Below are 19,875 nucleotides of genomic sequence, written 5' to 3'. Positions count from 1 at the left end.
TGCCTTCTATCTAAATCACAAGAAACAGAAATCTGCTTCTGCTCCCCCTGTAATATCTGTAACTCATGAGCTTCAGTGGACTAACCTACTCTTTCCAACTGTCCTCTATAGTCCAGCATCTAAAGGCCTACAAAGTCAGAGGGAAATTCTACAATATCTGCTCCTTCCACTTAATCACTGGGCCACTTTAAAAACTGTGACAGGTGCTTACAGACAGCTACAGTGGATTCTTGAAACACTTCTCTAGTAAGGGGCTATTGTTAACTAATAAAAATTCAAGTTACATCATGTAGAGGCATAATGCTGGAGGGAGGTAGGCATGTCACTATTAAGGATTTGTGCTTCACAAATATAAATGCACCTTAACAGAAACAAAACAAGAAAACTGGGTATCTGATGATATGATTAAGCCCTGCGCTCCCCCAAGCACTGCACAGATGGCCAACAATGCAGATGTAATAATATCCAGGTAGCTGTAGTTGGGGTGTGGGAAATGGAACTCAGATCTCTTGAATTGAGAATTCAGGATTTCTTTTGCCAAATTTGTTTGTTTCACAAAATGAGAAAGCAAGTGATAAAGAAAACTCCAAGAGGTGGCAACCAACAGCAAGAATACTGCTTTCGTCAGAAGTCAGAGTGATGGTTCTCTCAAAGCCAGGGTAGCCTTGAGACAGTGTGTTGGGCTACTCTGTCTTCCTATACCTCTCACATTCAATGAATCTGCTGGCAATTCAACTCAAAATGAGATGTTCAGGTTTCTACACAGGTATTTGCATTACTGAGCATCCTAAAAAAAACCCCACACATCTGCTCTCAAGGATCACAGACATCCAGGAGAGAGAGAACCTCTAGGACTGCAGCTCTGTGGGTATCATGATATTGATGAAGGCTGGAGGGCCCTGACAGACTTGACCATGACAGAAATAGGGGCAAAGGCAGATCCCAGACCCTAAGTCCAAGCCTAATACACTTCCTTACTGTTCCTTTTGAGTCTACCCAGTGGGATGAATGGCTGGCATTCTCCTAAAAAAAAGATGGTTCTGTTGACAAAGACTTGAGCAAAATTAGGAGGTAGAAGGGCACCACAGCAGCCGAGAGCCTAACTCTTGCCTGAAGGGGTCCAGCCCAATAGGTAGGAACAGAAATACAATTAAATTAAGTCAGAAAACCTGCTACAGAAAATGCAATTACTCAAAGATACAAATAAATGTTCAAAGAAAATTGGCCCCTGACAGGGTTAGTCAAGCTTCTAAATCCAGCTGGAGGCAGCAGCGCAGGCTAATTCGCCAAGGAGAAGGACCACAAAGCTGTGCGCCCTCTGCATTAGGATCCTGACTGCCAGCCACGTGTTCACCACACTTCCCAGGCCACCAGTGGAGAGGAGCAATTGGAGGTGGCTGGCCAATGATGCAAGGCTCAGAGAAGTAAGATGTGGGCAGATGTGAGAGTGGCTCAAGGCTGCTCAAGGCTGAGCAGTGGAAAAGGGGACACTGAGAAGGGTCAGACAAAGACAGCCCTGCTGTCTCGCCCTTCCCATACATGAAGCAACTGGAAAAAGTCCTACCTCTCGCTGCAGCACCAGTTCCTTGGTGAAGAGTGTGGCTTCCTCGCTGAATGGCTCTCCTTCCTGCACCAAGCCTGGGAGGTTTCGGGCTCCTCTGGGGCATTCGATGCCTGTGTCAGGAAAAAAGGAAAATCTGTGATGAAAATGGACCCAGCAGATTTGCTGCTGGCCAGGAATTGTGGTGCCCTGACACCTCCAATGGGTGAGGTGTTGGATCTGAGTTCCATCTTATGAGATGAAGGTACAGGTGGGGGAGAAGAGGAAGAGGGTGGGGCTCTCCCCAGGTAGAAATGCCCAGCACTGTCACAGCAGCAAGGACATAATGCAGAAGGGCTCTGTTACAGCCTGTGAGAATCATCAAGGGCCCCTGGGAGAGGGAGCATTTTGAGGAAGTGTGCGTAAGATAGGATGACTCCTCATTTTGTACCCCTCACTTCGTAGAGACTCACAGTCTTGCAGATGTGGCCATCACTTCGTTGATGGTGTTCTCAATCTAAATGACTCTGTCAGCCCAGCCAGTGTGCCTTCCAAGAGCCACTGCAGCTGATTCTGAGACCTTTTGTCCTTATGATATGACTTTCACATCAAATGTCAAAGTGTCAGTTTAGTCTCATTGTCTTCTTCAAATAAGCTTTCCCTCTCTGTCCTTTGGCTGTATTTTGGACACTATACCATCCATTTTTCATTCAGAGAGGAAAAACCAGAATGCTTATGAAGCATTAGGTTCCTGGAGCTAGAGACCTGGATTTACATTTTTCTTCTTTTTCTTTTTTTTTTTTAATACTAGGGATTGAAACTAGGGTTTTTGCACTGAGCTGCATTCCAGCCTGTTTTATTTTGAGATAGGGTCTTTCTGATTTCCTAAATTGCCTAAGCTGGGCTTGACCTTGCAATCCTCCTGCTTCAGATTACCAGAGTACTGGAATTACAGTCCTGTGTCACCATGCCAAATTTCACATCCTAATCTCATCACTTATTAGTTTTGTGACTGGCTAAATTACTGAACAAAATCTTGGTTTCCCTATTTGTAAAACAGATATAACTAATACACCTGCTTTGTAAGGTTGCTATGTAACTTGGAACTAACTAATAGATTATATATGTAAAATACTCAGAACCCACTACATGGAAAGAGTCAACATATTTTGGCTATTATTAACATCATCTTTATCATCATTGTTACCCTTAGCAATTCCTATGCTCAAAAATCTCAAGTTCTTCTTTGACTACAACTAGTCTCTAAGATCACTGTGGACATAAACCTATCCTTTATTCTTGTTTGCATCCAGAGACAATATTTGTACAAAACAGTTACTGACTAACTCAGACTACCTTTTCTTTTTTTGATTCAATCACTCATTTTGAAAATATATTTATCACTAACAGTGGTCGTCTGTGACAGACCATGAAGTACATCGCATTTTGATATCTGGGTAAGACTCATAAATATTTCAAAGTAATTCATACTGCACCTGTAATTATGAAGCGAAACAGTGAACTGGGATAGACACAGAAAAAGAAAATGATGAAAATTCGGGAAGGATGTCATTTAGTGCTTACACTTCTGACTCAATGGTGGTCCCTCCTGCACTAACAACCTTATTCATGAATCGCCTCCAGAAAAAGGGACAAGAGCCTGGACCTGGGAAAAAGAGGTCCCACTGCTGCTGAGACAGAAAGGCCATCTGTTTATGGGTAAAGAGAGGGTGGCTGCTCATGTTTCTGGCCAGGGTATAACCCTGTAAAGAAAGGGAATCACCTACACCTTGGGTCCTTAGTGGATGAACAGCTTTGTCCCTGAGACTCCAGGTCTTACCAGTGGAACAGACCAGAAAAATGATATGCCCAGTGGGGAGGGCAGCAGCAGGAGGGGAATTGCAGCAGGGGAGTAGCTTAAACTGGCAGCAGTGACCCTCCTCCCACCCTTGCACAGACAGGACAGCTGAAGGCCCTGCCCAAGCATTGCACGGTTGAGAAGACGCTAGGGGTGCTTCATTCCCAACCCTTCAGTACCATGCTGCAGTGGGAGTGGAACTTATTTTTGTAAAAGACAGCAAGTCAGGAGAGCCAAAGCGGCTGAGATTAACCCTGAAGGGAGGGACAAGGCTGGAGTAAAATGGAATGAAAGATAGTCCATGTTTCTCACAACATCAATAGCCAAAAACACTTTTCATTTCATATCTGCAAACTAAGCAAGAGCAGAATTGCCAGAGAGAAAAATAAACGATTCTGTTGAACTATTTTGCCACATACTCATAGATAAAGCATTGCTGCAGAAACAAGAATAATGCAAAAGTAAGTGTTGAGTCTGCTCCTGACCCTCACTCACATCAAAGCTGGGATGGGGTGGGGAAGGGCTGCTACGCATTGGGGGCTAGAAATGGGATTGATAAGGGCAGTACACTGTCCAGCAGGAACCAGGGAAAAGAATTTCCCTGGAAGGGCACCAAGGATTTTGGAATTTCCTTGGTTGAGTATGTAGTCTGTCACTTCTGTGGTATTCTGAAATAGCAAGAAGCTGGTCAAGCTGCAGAGACCTGGATCCTGGAGACCACCTGGTGACTCAATCGGAAACCCTGACAGCTCAACATGCCCAGGGAGATAAACATATCAAGCAGAAATACATTCAAAACATTTTCATAAGAGGGTCCTTCAGGCCCATGGAAACCAAACCCAACACTCCATGTAGATGAAAAGGGAAGGAGGGCCTTTGTTATGTCGCCTCTCCACTTCTCTGCAGCTGGGCTGCAGCTTGTCAAGAGAAGACGAATCAGGCTCTTTTTCTACTCTTCTAAAGTGGAAATAAATAAACATCCATTCATAAGTGATTTCTGTCAGACATGTGGGCATGAGAAACAAAAGGAATTTCTCTTTGACCTATCTCCTCTGAAGTAACCTCTTGCCAAGAGGGATACCAAACAGGGACTGGAAAGCAGGACAGGCAGAGGGAAGGCAGAACCATCACGGGACCAATGTTCAAAGTCACAGCCAAGAGAACAGGAAAGATTTTATCACATCTGAATGTCTGAGGTTTAGAAATTTGCTAAACTGCAACACATGCGCAGATGCAGGATAGTGTACTGAGGCAGAAGGATTGCCAAGTTCAATTCCCACTAACTTACTGAGACCCTGTCTCATAATAAACAATAACAGTGGGCTGGGGAAGCGGCTCAATAGTAGAACACGCTTGGCTTCTATTCCTAATACTCTACCTGAGTGCAGAGGGGGTATTTTCCAAACCTAATTTTTATTATGACCCATGTATACATTTACATATGAGCATCTATAACTATACACAACCAAGTTTCCAGTTAAGCAGTGGTTAATCTTGACCTCATGTGTTGAATGACAGTATGTCTTCTACTCCATTTCATTAAAGAAAAAACCAAGATGGCCATGGCACTGAATTGATTCAAGACCCGGGTGGGGCACAGCACCCAACCTGAGAAACACTGGCAGAGACTGAGGTATGAAGACAGAAGGCTGGAAGGATGGGAAGGGACCCTTGGGCTTTCCTGCAGAGTTCAAAAGCTACTCTACCCGAGGGTTTATCAGGCTCTGCCTTTGCTCTTGTCCTAAAAAAAAATCAAGAAACAGGGCAGGCAACACTGGCCAGTGACACAGAGGAGACCACACATTTGTTAATGCCTTAATGCTAGAAGGCAGTCATGGCGGCTGCAAGCCAGATGAACATGCAGTGCAGTGAGAAGAGTTGTGGCCCCCTCTCCCCAGGGCTCAGTGAGCACAGCAGCCCAGGGCAAGCTATGTCTGCACTCAATAAGGCCTACACTGCTGGCTGCTTGCTCACCAGTAAAATAGACTTCATAAAAACACCAAAAAGAGGGGCTGGGGATTTAGCTCAGCGGCAAAAGCGCCTGCCTGGCAAGCGCAAGGTCGTGAGTTCGGTTCCCGGTACCGGAGAAAAACCAAAAAAAACACCAAAAAGAGAGAGAAAACAGAGAAAAAGAGAGTTGGATTCTCAGAAAGCAACCGGGGCTGCTGCGCTGGCCTGGGCAGGCTGACAGGCAGTGATAGGGAGCTCTCATACCATGGAGGGTCTGGAACTGAAAGCAGAAAGTGAGGTATCACTGGAATTCCAGAAACTGCATATTACCACTAAGAGCTGTCTTTGTTGAGAGTGCCCCAGCCTGGTGCACCTGCTGATAGGGATAAACTAACTCAGCCCTGCTTCCAACAGGTGTAGGGTAAGTGCCTGGCTTACCCCTGACACTGCCAGCCACCGAAGAAACAAAAAATACCACACTGAAAAATATCTTCAGCACGCCTCACCACTTTTCTCCTATTATGGGCTGTGCCAGACTGGAGAAACCCTGTGGGCCTTCTCAGCCTGCAAGGGCAGACACAGGCATCCCTCCAGCTATTGAGGGCTCTGTGGCTTTGCTAAAACCCTATGGGCTCATTTGCCTATAAGTAAAAGTGTATTAATTTTTATGCTTCTTCTAGGCTTCCCAGCATTTTAATGGTTAACTTAAAATTAAAGAGGCATTTTGCTCGACAGTTGTTGGGCTGAAGAAGAGAGACTTCATTACTAGCTGTCAGTGCCGCATGGTTCTGCGTTTTCCTCTGCCACCGACCAACTATTACACTTCTGCAAGCTTACAATCTCTGTCTATAAAATGAAGGATCTGCAAAGGTTTGTCTGGCCATAAAGTCCTACAATTTTGGTTATGCCGTTTTATGATTTCCTCACCCGAAAAAAAAAAAAAAAAGATTTCCTCACCCGAGGGTTGATTTGTGGAATAAAGTATGCCTCCTCTCAAACTTAAAATGCTGGGCTCTGGAGTAATCATTCTATTAAAAAAATTATACTCTTAGAGACATTGACTAACTAGGTCAATTAACACAAACACTTAGGTCAGTCAGCTTTGGAACAAGAAGAACAAATTCTTGTTAATGACAAGATAATGGCTATATAAGAGATTCTATTGATGGCTATGTGAGGGTTATGTATTGCTCTGAATATTTTACACTGTATGTTGAATTTTATGATAATTAAGCCTCAGAACTTGAAGTGTGTCTGCTTTTTCCTCTGTCAGACAGTGGGAGCCAAGGGAAAGTATGGCACATCCACCTTCGCTAGAAGTGAGCATTCCAGTGGCACTTAGTCCAGCTAAAGAGAGGCCAGGCATCAGCAGAAAGAAATAAAAGTAGGAGAAAGGAAGAGCAACTTGAAGCATTAGCCAGTGGTCCTTACTTCAAGTCCACCGTGCTGTGTCTGCCACATCAGACATCATGGAGGGAAGGACACAGAAGGTATGGCACAGGACAGGCCCCCCGCCTACTCGGGGTGCTCACCTAGGCCATCCCTCCCTCCACTGTACTGGTACTTGTCTACTCTGGGGTAGGCACTCTGTTGGAAGGGAGAGATTCAGTGATGAAAAAGAAAGACTCTGCTCATGCAGCTCAATTACCAGCCAGAAAAGATTATTTCCCTCTGCCATTGTATGAGGTATGTTACTGGTGATTGAATTTGCCATTTGGCCTATAGGCTGCAGCGTGTGAACCTGTGATAGATAAGTGGATTATGCGAGGCAGATGCATGCCTGTCTGGAAGACTGCAGGCAGGATGTAGTAGATGAGTCAGTCATGGGGCTCACCATGCCACCTCACTTCCTCAGGCAGCTATATTTTCTAGCATGTGACCCTGATCTCTTTTCTCCCCTCTCCATAGCTGGGAAGAGGAAGTAGGAGCAGAAGGTGGGGAACGGGAGGGAGATATCGCTGCATCAGATTCAAGGGAAGCTGATCTGCAGTCAGGCTGGTAGTAAGACCTAAGCTTGGCCCAAACAGACGTGATAGGTACTAAGTAAGCCAATACAGTTCTTTCTGGAACTGGAATGGGTAGTGTATGCTATATAGGCCCATTCACTTATTGCCAGAGGAAGGAGGCAATAGGCGGAGAGGACAAACCTGCATTTGTACGGGAGCTTCCCTGGGCAATCTCAGACTCAGAATCTCTTTCCAGGGTCCAGGATCCAGGGTCCGCGAGACCCGACCCTATCTATGACCCTGTGCGTTTTCATGGATGTTCCTGTAAGTCTGCTCTTTCCCCTCATTGCCACCACAAGCCCATTTGTGAGAATCTTGTATCTTCAACTGAAATAAAACTCAGAATAAAACAGAAATTGCTGCTGAGGGTGGGCACCGTGCCATGTTCAGATTTCATTTTTTCCTAAACCCGAAAACTGCCTGGCACACAGTGGCACTGTGGGTCCTAATAAATGTTGAATAAGTAAACATTAGTGAAAAAATACTCTGGAAAAGATATAAACACAGAGGAAGAAATGGTGAATGCACTGTCCGAGCTGCAGACCCTAAATGGGGTCTACAGGGATCCATCTGGAAGACAGAAGTGTTTTAGGCAAATACCAAGAGGGGCAACAGAATCCTTAAACCACATGTACCCCACTTCCCATGGTTACCTAACACTTCAAAGAAGACAAGCATGGCACAGCCACAGTTATGTAGCATGCTGGTGGCTACTGGCACGTTTGGAGAATGTGATTGAGATCCAGAGATGCAGCAGTCAACACTGAACAGCAACACCTGAGAGGCCCGAGGCTGCGGCACGGCAGAGCCGTTCACCTTCCAGTACAACAAAGAAGGAAAGCGAGTCCCACATGTGACCTGTGATCAGCACTGGAAAGCTGTATGACCACATGGAAATGCAAAAACCTGGAGCACACTTACACACAGCAGGAAAAAATGACTCAGGGGCGGGGAGGTCCGCCCTTAGAGAGAAGATAAAAGGGGCTAAATCTGTGCATCCTGGCTAAGTGGTGACTAAGAGGATGACAAGATAACAATCTGCAAATATTTGAAAGGTGTAAACACAAGAAAGGAGGGAAAATGCTTAGTCTGAAAGCGGGGTGTGTGTGTGTGTGTGTGTGTGTGTGTGTGTAATTATTAGGGGAAGGAAGATCTGGACCAAATATTGGAAAAATTTAGAATAGCAATGACTTACTGGGTTATAAATACGTTTCCCAATGGCAAGGAAAACAGGGCTGTTCAATGCTAAAGGTGGTCACTGCGCCCACCCCCTCTGCCTCTAGGGAAAGATCCTGGCAGGGTGAATTGTGAGTCTATTACTTTTAGGCAAAGATCTCTTTAATAATATGGAAATCTAAGTGCTTCTGCTTTTAATACTGCTCCCTGAAGTCGCCAACATCATTTTTGTTGATCAAGCCATACAGGAGAGAGAATAGTGGTTCTGGCGGGACTCTGGGAACAAAAACAGGCTTTATCTGCTAACAACACGCCTGGCTGACAGATAACGTGGGGCTGAGTGTAGACACGGAAGGACAGACAGCTGAGACCGGAACAAGAAAGAGGCTGTCTCATCTACTGAGTCATCTCCACCCTTGGACTCTAAGACCCTAGGCAGGAATGCTGTAAAGTCTTCCCGATGGGAAACTACGGATACCGCTCCCTTCTTTCTATCTGCACAGTACCCTGGAGTAATTGTCAAGGACAAGGCAAGGCACAGAAAGACACCAAAATAAGCTTCCTGTCACACTGACTGCACTCCAATACCTTTGTCCGAGCTCCTGCTGCTGCAGCTACTCAATTTATAATCCACAGGCTCTCAGTAGAGTTTTTACCCTGAGATTCAATTAGTTCTGTGTTTGTACTTTCCTCACCACTTTTCTTCCCACCAATGAAAGTGCCTCACTACACATGGAAAGCATGACGCTTAAACTGTCAACAGGCCAAGAAGAGCTGTACTTTTACCGTCTGCCTAGGATGATTTAAAAATTTTGTTGGTGATAATGATATAGAGTCATTCCTTCCTAACTAAGCATCAAGAACAAAGACTCAACCATCAACATGAAAGGCAAGAGTCTGTTTAGTTTTAAGGAATGTGGCTGCCACATAAATATATATACAAAGCCGAATCAGATCATGTCCTTGGTTCTCAGAACTGTAACACACCTCATGCACCTAAAGCTTGCTCTTCGTGTTTGCTCATAGGTGGTGGAGCGATTTTGGAGGTCTTAAGTTGCAAATCCTCTCAATGCTGTTAACTGCTGGGAACTATAGGCCATCGCACTACGTACCTTCATTTTCATGCTCCAAAAATGGCCCAAGGAGAAAGGTAAATGGCAAACAAGTTGGTTCCAACAAGTCAGTTCTACATGGTAGTAGGCCTCAATTTACATCAAAAGGCTCAGAAATAAAATAAGGATTTTGCATTATCTTAAATTCTCTATTCTCTCCCTTGTTCTCTAAACCTCCATTTTGTCTCCTCGAGGGAGGCAGCATCTTGTGGGCCAATTTTGGAACGTGCCACTGCTAAAGCTTTTTCAATGATCAGAATAAAGGGATAAAAGAAGAATGAAGGAATCCTAATTAAAGGGATCAAACATCTCAGGTAATTGTAGTCAAGGGAGTCAGAGCTGGGCAGGAGCTAAGAATGAAGCTGTTTTTAGTTCCTAGTTTTTCAGGATAGATTTTTATTAGGTTGTTCTGACTTTGTGATGTTTGGCGCATTTGGTGAAAGATGAGAGACCGACATTAATTGGGTATAGGAACAGTAAGACCAAGGCTTTACAGTGCAATGGGAACTGCAGGTCCCTGTGAAGAAGAAAGCAGGGCAGAAGGGAGGCATCTTCAGAAAGGAAGTGCAATGCGTGGCTGTTAAATATGCTTCAAGTTTCTCTGATTCCAGTCATAATAGATGTTGCTGGCTTGTTAATAGATCTTCATTCTGTAGTGATGTGAGGTAAGGGACATACCCGTTCTCTCTCTATCGCCAGTACCTGGCACACAGTAGATGCTCAGTTGTCTGCTACATGAATACCAGAGAGGCAGATACTTGGCAGAAGTAAGCACAACAGCCTCTGTCCCTGAGTTCTGTATGCGTAAGAGTGCATGCTACTTTCCAGGACTTCAAGTATGTTACCTGCTAAATCACTAACCATAGTAAGTGGAAGGGACAGGGATGGCTTAGATCCCTTGGATTTCTTTCTTTCCTTTTTTTTTTTTTTGGAGACAGTGTTTCACTGTGTAGTTCAGGCCGGCCTTGAACTCACTATGTACTCCAGACTGTTTTCAAACTCACAGCCATCCTCCTGCCTCAGCCTCCTGAATACTGTGCCTCCTGGAATCCCTTGTGTTTCCTGATCTCAGTCTAGCGAGGCAGTGTAGAGAACCAGCTTCATCAAACTCGATGTACAGTTAGCTTTAGACACCAAAGACTCACTCCCAAAAGAGAGAAAAGCCTCTTTTAGATGGAGCTGGTATAGCAGATAACAATCAGGCCAGCATCAGAATAACCTTTTCCAAGTCTCTCACTGCAGAGCAAGATCTGAAAACAATGACTTTTAAAGAGAGAAAAAACTCTCACTGATGAACAAAGCCTTTCCCTTCTGATGGCATCCCAAGAACACAGCCATAAAGAACCCAACCAAGCTGTCTCTGGGGGTGTGTGGGAAGGGGCGGGAGGTGGCAGGCTGGCAGCTGCCCCACACACATGCCCATCGTGGGGCTTGCTGTAAGCAGCAGCTGCAACAATGTCACTGTCAACTGGGAGCAGAATGCAACAACTGGGCATAGGAAAGATGGGGGCCCTCCAAAATTGTCCTCCCTTGAGTTTCTCTCCACATCCGTTTCAAACAAAAACTTCCCATCTTCATTAACAAACAGAAAACAAAGAATCTGCGGTCCAAGCTAGGACCACAATGGTGCTGCCAATGACAAGAAGACTCCAGCAGGGCTCAGGCTTTTATGTAACAGCGGAGCTCTGTGGAGACACTTCCTAACAAGCACAAGCCTTGCATCTGAACAAGGAGGGGGAGTTGGTTTCTATGAGAACTCAACTTTGCTTTTTCTGGTTTATTTTAAACATGGAACTTTATCTTTGAATAAAATAGAACCTAGAAACCCCTCCCCCTTCATTGCCGGCACCAAAGGGTTCCGAATCTTGGTCTTTTTTATTCCATGTTAATGGATAAAGAGAGAGATTTGAATCTCCTGTCTAGGCTCCTGGAGAGATCCGCTTCTGCAGGGAGCAAGCCACAGGAAAGGCTCACGTGGACCGTGTAAGTACAAGCCTCCAGAAGGTGCGCTGGCACACACCTGGCAGCCAAATGTAAAAGCTCCTTACTTACATAAATTTAGAGTGACTTTTTCTAAACCAAGCTGTGTTGTGTTATTTGAACAAAATGGTTCTGAGATGTGCTGAGTGTACTTCCAAACTACTGCCTTTCTTGAGCTTTCACTCAAAGAAAATTGCTTTGGGCTCCTCCTCCTGAGGCAAGTACATTCCAAATATCTAGAAATTAGCTAGTAGTGCAGGGGATAGAAAATACCAGCCAGTGCCAGGCATACTAGGACCCAAGAACCAAAAGAATGAATAAAAAGTGTAACAGCTGAGAAACTCTTCGTAAGAACCCTTATCTTACTGATTTCACTTCAAAGAAAAGGAGCTAAAAGGGAGAGGAAGAGGAAAAAGAGGGGGAGGAAATGGAGAGGCGTTCTGAAGAGTCACGGCTCTTGAACAGCAGGGGTCAATCTCGGACGCACAGGCACATCTGGTCTTGAGAAGCAGTTTGAATTTGGGGTTGGGAGGAAGACTGGCAGATTCACCCCACACACCAACGCTGGGGTCGGCAAAAGACGACACCCTGAAGACTAAGGCCCCCTACACTCTGTCGCTGCGCAACCCACAAGCTAGCAGGATTTTTACATTTTTTGAATTTTTGAAAAAAATCAGAATAATATTGTGTGACACACGAAAATTTATGAGATTCCAATTTCAGCGTCTATGGATGAAGGTCTGTTGGAAGACAGCCATACTCACTTGTTGTCTGTGGCTACTTCCATGGTGCAAAGGCAGAGCTGATAGTTGTGACTGACAGTATAAGGCCCACAAAGCCTAAATATTTTAGTGTCTGGGCTTTATCAGAATACATTTGCCAACTCTTGTTCCCAAGGATGTAGTGAGCCAATTTAAAAAAAAAAACAAACAAACCATATATATTTCTCTGCAAGGCAGAGAGTTCAACTCCCCAGATTTAGAGTATCAGGTTCAGCCTAAGAGTACATTAATTAATACTAATAAAAATACTGGAAACGTCTAGACCTGTAACCTAGAAGGCAAAGGAAAGGGAAAGTTGTCCCAGGCAGCCGATGCCACCTGCAGATATGTGCCCTCACCTCTCTTTCCTGGGCCCTGCACTATAATGACCCCTTCCCTGGAGCTGTGACTGTCCCTGTTATTCTCACTCACTTCCCAGACACTCAAGGTTCCCCATTCCAAATACCCTCTCGCCTCAGTAAGTGCGAGTGCTGCTGCTCAGTACCTCGGCGGGGCTGCTTCTCCTGCTTCCTGAGATACCAGCTAGAGGTGACACCTGTCATGCAGGTCCTTGCTCCTGGGCTTGGTACCAGGCCGCCCTTCTAGTCCTGCTAAATGTTAGCAGTGCACCAGTCTCTTGGCATGCCTCTTTCCACCCTCAACTTCTCACTACTGCTGTCCTACACTCTGGGCTGCATAATTTCTCTTCTGCTGGGCCCTCCGCCATGTCCTGGGGCCGTTCCTTTTGTCCTCAGGACTATGCTATCCTACAGCAGGCTCACCTGTTCTCACCTTCTCTATCATGAGGGTCATGAAGAACCCACAGACATGTAGACCCGAACTACTCTTTAAGATACTGACCCCATTTCCAAGTGTCTTCAGAATGCTCTTGTTTGGTATCCTGTCAAACCAAATTCATCTTCTTCCTCCCAAGTCCCCTTCTCCTCACCCTTTTCCTGAATGCCCTCTTCTGGCTCCAGCACTACCATCCTGCCAGCAAGACCTCGCTCGACCTTAATCCTTCCTACTCTGCCTGCAGATCCAGTGACTACCATGCACTAACAGTTCCACTCAGTTCACCTCCAGTCGTTTCTCTCAGTCTTGAACTCAACTGCTTGTTCAGCCTTGTGCGCATGTGGCCAAACGTTTTCCAATATCCCTGCCTGCCCTCCATTTCCCCTGTACTAATTCTTCACACACACAGCTACCAGAATAATCTTCCTAAAGCACATGTTCTCCTCAAAACCCTTGAGTGCCTTGCTATACTTCTCCAAATAAAATTGAAATTCGACAGTCTGACATTCTAGGCCCTCTGAGATCTAGCCGAATTCCTTGGGATCATATAAAGCATCCATTACCCATCTGACAGCCCTTCAAATACTTGAGGATACAACATCTATTTCTTGTCATCCTCGTACCTTATTTTCTTTGGGCTAACCAGTCCTCACGAGACAAAGTGCTGATTTCCTACTATTTGACTCTTTTTTCCTCTTTAAGCTTACGTAATATAAAGGAAGTCTTCAACCTGGAGATACTTCTCTAGTTGACCTAATTACAAAGGTCCAGAGCGTCATGGATTGTGCAGGGGTGCACCTCACTTCTGCACTGTGGAGAGCCACTGCTGGGAGCTTAGGCAGAGAGATGTGCTGCTCTGTGGGGGAGAGCCAGGGAAGGACTGCACAGACTGCACAGAGCTGCTCTTCCCCGGAGCCGCACGGTCAGACTTTTCCTCCAGGGAGGATGATGCGGTGATAGAGCTGCTCCATTAGTGCTGGAGGAAGCCCCGGGCTGCAGGAAAGGGAAGCCCTCCAGAGACACTGGATAAGTGGTGCCTTTCCGGTTGGAGGCTTCCTGCAACCAAGGCCCCTATTCCAGGCTACTTCAGCCCCAGGCGTTGAGGAGACCCTGGCAGTATTGTGACAAGCAGTCTATTCATTTCCTTCTCTCATTTGTGGGCTCTCAGGGATACAAAGGAACAGCAAATCCAAACCACTGCCTAAAATCCACTTTGCAGAATTCAGGGAAAGACTGTTCTACTGAAGTGACTATTTCTTTTTTTTTTTTTTTTTTTGGTTTTTCTCCGGTACCGGGAACCGAACTCACGACCTTGCGCTTGCCAGGCAGGCGCTTTTGCCGCTGAGCTAAATCCCCAGCCCCTGAAGTGACTATTTCCTCTGTTTGAGAAACCTGAGGGAAAGAAAGGCTCTGCATCCTTTACTGTCCGCAGATGCAATGTTGCAGCAAGGACTCTTCAGTCACCTCTGTGCCAGTGGACAGGGAAGGCACGGGGTACACTACTAAGGGTTAGCAGCTACTGTCATCACATGCTAACAGGGCACCGAGGAACCTAGGTTTGAACTGTGACACCGGGTACAAGCTTCCACTGGAAAGAGGGAGAAGGGAGGACCGGGAGGGAAAACCAGGTGGCTGACAGACTAGCTTTCTGGTTTCCCTGCAGCTACACAGCAAGGTTAATGGAGCCATTAGGTTGTGTCCATCTTTCAGCATGAATGTCAGCGCCAGTGTACTCACAGCACCACTCCTGATGGGCAGTGAGGGTGGGAGCCCGCCGAAACCAGGCCTCCTACCTAGTAAGGGCGGGCAGAGGAGAAGTAGTCAGAGCATCCAGGAGGTTAGGGGAAGCTCTCGATTGAGCACATACCCTGATGATGGTGCTCAGTGTGCACAGAAGCCCCAGTGTGTGTGTGGAAGAGACAGAGCGTGTACAAGCTTTAATCCAAGGAGAGAGGGCAAAGCAGAGAGGGGAGGGGAAAATGAAGAGGAGGGAAAGAGAGAAGGGAGGAGCTAAAGACATGGTAGCGGGCTCTCTGAGGCCTGCAATCACATCAAGGAGCCTAAGGTAGGAGACAGCAGCATCCTAAAGACCCCAGCTCTCGAGTGGTGCCTACTGCAGTATCAAGAGGCACAAACACTTGGCACCACTATCTGAAGTGGAGAGGAACAGCGGCAGCCCAGATGGCCCATTCAGCTGTACTTACGGAGCGTCTAGTCCCGGGGAAGGGGAGGAGCCACTCGTGCTTCAGCAAGGGACCTGGAGGTGCATATACCCTGGCTGGTCGCCTCCGGAGCCCCAGGGCGTAGACTTGATCTCTTTTACCAACCTGCATGCTTGGGTAGATGCTGGCCTTATGTTCCATGTTCTTGCTCCATGGCATCTGACCCCCACTCTCTGCAGGTCATTCTCGTCCAGTGTCACAAACAGAAAGAAACTATGTCACCTGAAGCTCTTTTGAGTACAATAGTTACTGGCTCCTCAGAGATGCAGAGGGGATTTGATCTCCCTCCCTCCCTCCCTTCCTGTCTGTCTGTCTGTCTCTCTCTCACTCTCTCACACACACACACACACACACACACACACACACACACACGTACAAGCAATGCTTCTGCTGTGTGTGCCCCTGTCCACATCTCCCTACTACAGTGATGCTGGGGTATATGCAAGAGGCCTACAACGAAGTGCCTAAATTATAAACAAACATGTAGGGCTGCATGTCCTTGTAGGAATTTGGGGGGATCTGAGAAGCCATATGGTTTTGATTGTCTATTTGATATAACGATATGTTTTTGTTTCCATAGGTTTTGCCATTAAAGTAATTATGTCCTCTAAAAACATAAAACAAAGCAAAATCAGAGTGGCCAGTCCTGGATAGATGTTCTTCTTTCTGGCTTCTGCCCCCTGCAATCTATCAAGGTCTGGACACGCTACAGCCCAGATGGATCACACCAGTTCACAAGGCAATTAGATCTCTAGACACAAGAAATGCTTGGGCTACACCTGTGGGCTGGGGAGAAAAAGAAGATGGCCGCTTCCACCCCAGCCGCCCTCCTAGGAGACACCAGCTCCTGAATGGCAAAGAGGACAGCTGTCAGCAAGCAGGCGGGGAGCAGTGAGGCAGACTTCACAGCATAACAGAGATGAGAAAACAAAAACAAGAGAAGTGTTTCATATGGAGGCTGTCTCCCCTAATGTCACTAAGCTGGAAAGGCCTCTGTTCTGTAACTCACGCAGCCTTAGCAGACAGCTGCTCGTGCTGGAGTCCGAAGGAGAGGTGAGTGCTTTGCAGGGCATTTCTCCTAGCCAGCCTGGAACTTCCAGAAGCTCACTCACTAGGGGTCAGTATCCCGGGATTCCACAGCACGAGGGCTCACTTCTCTAATTTGAAGCCTGCTTGTTCCTCCTGCAGACAGGGAGAGGGGCATCAAATTGCTCTTCCAGGGAGAGCCAGGCCATCACTGCAGAAGGCAACCCCCATCTGCCTGGCACCTGCAGAGCAGGTGGGATCAGGAAAGAGTATGAGAGTCTTAAGGTACTAAGTCTGATCCAAACCACCGAAATCACCTTGTGTGGACAGAGAGAACTGGCATTTATAATTTGCTGGGGGCCCTAACATTTTTATTTCCCTTTTACCAATGTTCTGGCTGAGATGCGGTAGCATATTAATCTTTGTAGATGAGTGATGTGGTTTAAAATACTGCAGGGTTTGGCTGCCATTCCCTCCCCTGGGGTCTCAAAATAACTCCACACAAATCATTTTTGCTAAATACTCACTCAGGCAGCATTTCCCTGCCAGAACACACACATCTTATATAAGGGAAGAAGCCGCCTCGCTTGCTGGAGGACAGCGACGTTCTGAGAGGTGGTTCTGCTGCCCCTGAGACTCTGCAAAGACGGATTTTCAACTCATTCTTGTTCCCTGCCAAAAGGCAGGAAGGCAGGCATACAGCCTGGTGGCTGAGCACAAGCTTCTTCAGCAAGAGAGAGCCCAAGGAGGCCCCAGTGGGTTCATCAGGGAAGGTCACTTAATTCAGGGCTGCCTTAGAAACAAAAGCAACTTGGACACTTAATGACTTACTATGTAGAAGGTACACCCAGCTAGGTTTCAACCTGCAAAGAGAAGAATAACATGGTCTCCCATAAGAATCTAACAGCTGCTTGTAAAAGACAGGCGTATATCTACACACAGGAGGAGGAGAACCAGAGAAACCAAGTCAGAAACAAGGGCAGTGAATGGGGCTGGCTGGGTAGCAGACGAGTGCTCTCCAAGACCTCCCCATTGGTAGTAGCTTCAAGCCTCTACTTCCAAAGGATCAGGAGACAGCTCTGACCTAAGGCTCTTGCGGTCCACCCCACCTTCACAGCGGGACTTCTTTGTTACCCCTTCTCCCTGGGTCTCTCCTGCTTGCACTGTTCCACCCCTTTTCCCGAAGACTTGGAGCTCTTCAGTGGCCGTCTCCTGGCTGCTTCTCCCTCCAAACTCTGTCTCTAGGCAATCACAGTCACTCCCTGGGCTTCCTATTCCATTATCAGCTGATGCCGCTCAAAGGTTTAATCTTTGTTTCTGACCTCTCTATTGAATTCACCTAGACCTGCAAATGTGCACAGGCACCTAACACCTAAGGTGTCTAAACTGATCTCATCAAACCTTTTATTATATACACGCCAGAAAACTGACCTCTCTCTTTCTCATCCTCTATTACCAAGTAACCAACAAACTTCCATGCATTCAAAGACTCCTTCTGAGCAGTTCCTCACTGTCATTCCACTTTGCAGCCTAAGTCGGTCTGCCACATCTCCCATCAGGTCAACGGCAACCATCACCCACCTTTTTATCTCAGTTAGGGCCCTCTCCAACCTAGCCTCCACAGTTACACTGCTACTTTATAGCCACTGAGTTTTTAAAATAATACAATAAAAGAGGAGAACCTTCTGCTATAGCTAATATTATGTAATAACACAGATCAATTTCACAATCAAAAGTTGGCAAACTGGATAATCCCATTTTTGAAGTTCAAAACAGGTAAAACTATGGTGACAGAGGTTAGAGTACTGGTTATCTTAAGAGGGCCATGAGGGACACTGCTGGGTACAGAAATATTTTTATCTTCACGTGGGTGGTAGTTACTTAGAGGTGTGCAATCTGCACAAAAATTCATCCAGCTGTATCCCCAAGACATGTGTGCTTTACTGTGTATGTTATACCTAAAATTAAAACAAAAATGACACCATGCCTCATCCATCTTTTATTGCTTCCTATTATTTCCGAAGTTCCTACCTTAGAAGTCAAGGATGGTGTAGGGGCAGGGGCTAGTGTCTGTGAACCTGATGACACTGTACCACAATCTTTGAGTGAACATGGATTTTCTGAAAAGAAGACAGATCACCTTCTTCAGGTTAATTATTCCCTGATAATGGCCATGAATCAAAGTAACCAACAACTGATCTATGAGACACAATCTAAACAGCTGACACAAGGTCCTTCCAACCCTTAAGATCTGACTACCAAAACTCTCCCTTACCCACTGCCTCCTGCAGCAGTCATGTCAGATGTATTAAACAATTTGCTTTTTTGAATAATGATGCTTTTTCATAGCCCTCTTTCTCTGATCCTTTTTCTTTCCTCACCTATCTGGCATTTTCTAGGGAGAAAGCCTAGAGTGTTAGGCTGGTGTGCTGGCACAAACCTGTAATCCCAGCACTCTAGGAGGCTGAAGCAGGAAGAGCACAAGTTTTAGTCCAATTGGAACAACTTGGAGAATTAGCAAGACTGTATCTTGAAAACAAAACAAAAGAAAACACAAGACAAAACCAAATTAAACCAATCAAACCAAATCAAAAACAAAAAAAACAAAAACAAGACTAAAAAGGGCAGGTAGGTGAGAATGTAGCTTAGTGTAAATGCCCTGGGCTTAATCCCCCAGTGGTGAGGCAGGGGGAGATGTAGCTTTCTAAGATTTGTATAAAGATTAGCAACCAACTGACATAGCAAAGAAACTGAGTCACACGGCAGAGTTACAGCTTGAACAATTCCGAGTCGAACTCCAAGCGGCCTGTGGAGGTGGCCTGGGGTTGGGAAGAAGCTCAGAAAGTGAAAATTCACTGGAGGAAGGAATGAGTCCACGCATCAAATCCACTGTCTTCTGGCCCGTGACAATGGCCAGGTGATGACAGTGCACATTTGGGTGAAGGCACCGAAGACCTTATTATTTAATATATCACCTCTGAGAACAAGCACAAAAAAGACTCCAAAAGGCAAAAGCCAGGGGTCAAGGTTAAGATAAAATTGAAAGGAAGTAACAGCAAGTGCTCGGCAGAAGACGAAGAACGCGTGGCATGGTTTAGTATGTGTTCACATACAAAGCACCTGCAAAATACACATCCTTGACTACAACTCCACGACACCTAGGACCTCCTGGAAGGCCTGAGAAAGAAAACCACACTGCTTGCTTTCGTTCCTAGGTCTGCAGTCTAAAAACAAAGGCAACAACAGGACAGACATTTTCTTGCATCACCTAAGCATTCACAGAATCACAAAAATTTCACAGCTGGAAAGAATGTGATAAACTGTTTATCCCAAACTCCTAATTTTTTACAGAGGAAGGACATGGAAATTAGAACAGTTCAATGACCTATATAAAGTCACACGGCAATATGGCAATGAAGCAGTTTATAAGCCCTAGCTTTTGACAGGCA

At 45.9% G+C, this 19,875-nt stretch overlaps 2 protein-coding genes across 4 annotated transcripts in view; one reads left to right on the top strand and one right to left on the bottom strand.

Annotated features, from left to right (window-relative positions):
• The window catches only part of Lrrc4 (leucine rich repeat containing 4), a 54,688-nt gene extending 36,284 nt beyond the window's left edge, over positions 1-18,404 (top strand). Inside the window, exon 4 of one of the 3 annotated variants that reach the window (XR_001230881.1) lies at positions 4,944-4,974. Coding sequence is in view for 2 of the 3 variants with exons in the window: in XM_005402364.2 (XP_005402421.1) it covers positions 15,981-16,054 (74 nt within the window). In the remaining variant the exon portion in view is untranslated. Of the gene's footprint in view, positions 1-4,943; positions 4,975-6,028; positions 6,061-15,980 lie in introns of those variants that run through there. The other 2 variants (XM_005402364.2, XM_005402365.2) reach the window with 2 other exon arrangements.
• The window catches only part of Snd1 (staphylococcal nuclease and tudor domain containing 1), a 431,831-nt gene that overhangs the window by 93,848 nt on the left and 318,108 nt on the right, over positions 1-19,875 (bottom strand). The window contains exon 16 of the mRNA XM_005402366.2: positions 1,565-1,674. Within this exon, the coding sequence (XP_005402423.1) occupies positions 1,565-1,674 (110 nt within the window). The remainder of the gene's footprint in view (positions 1-1,564; positions 1,675-19,875) is intronic.

The sequence above is a fragment of the Chinchilla lanigera genome, unplaced genomic scaffold (genome assembly GCF_000276665.1).
Source record: "Chinchilla lanigera isolate Chin_1 unplaced genomic scaffold, ChiLan1.0 scaffold00078, whole genome shotgun sequence".
NCBI classification, from domain to species: Eukaryota; Metazoa; Chordata; class Mammalia; order Rodentia; family Chinchillidae; genus Chinchilla; species Chinchilla lanigera.
Note: the sequence above shows the minus strand (reverse complement) of the source record. Positions and strands in the feature narration are given on the sequence as shown.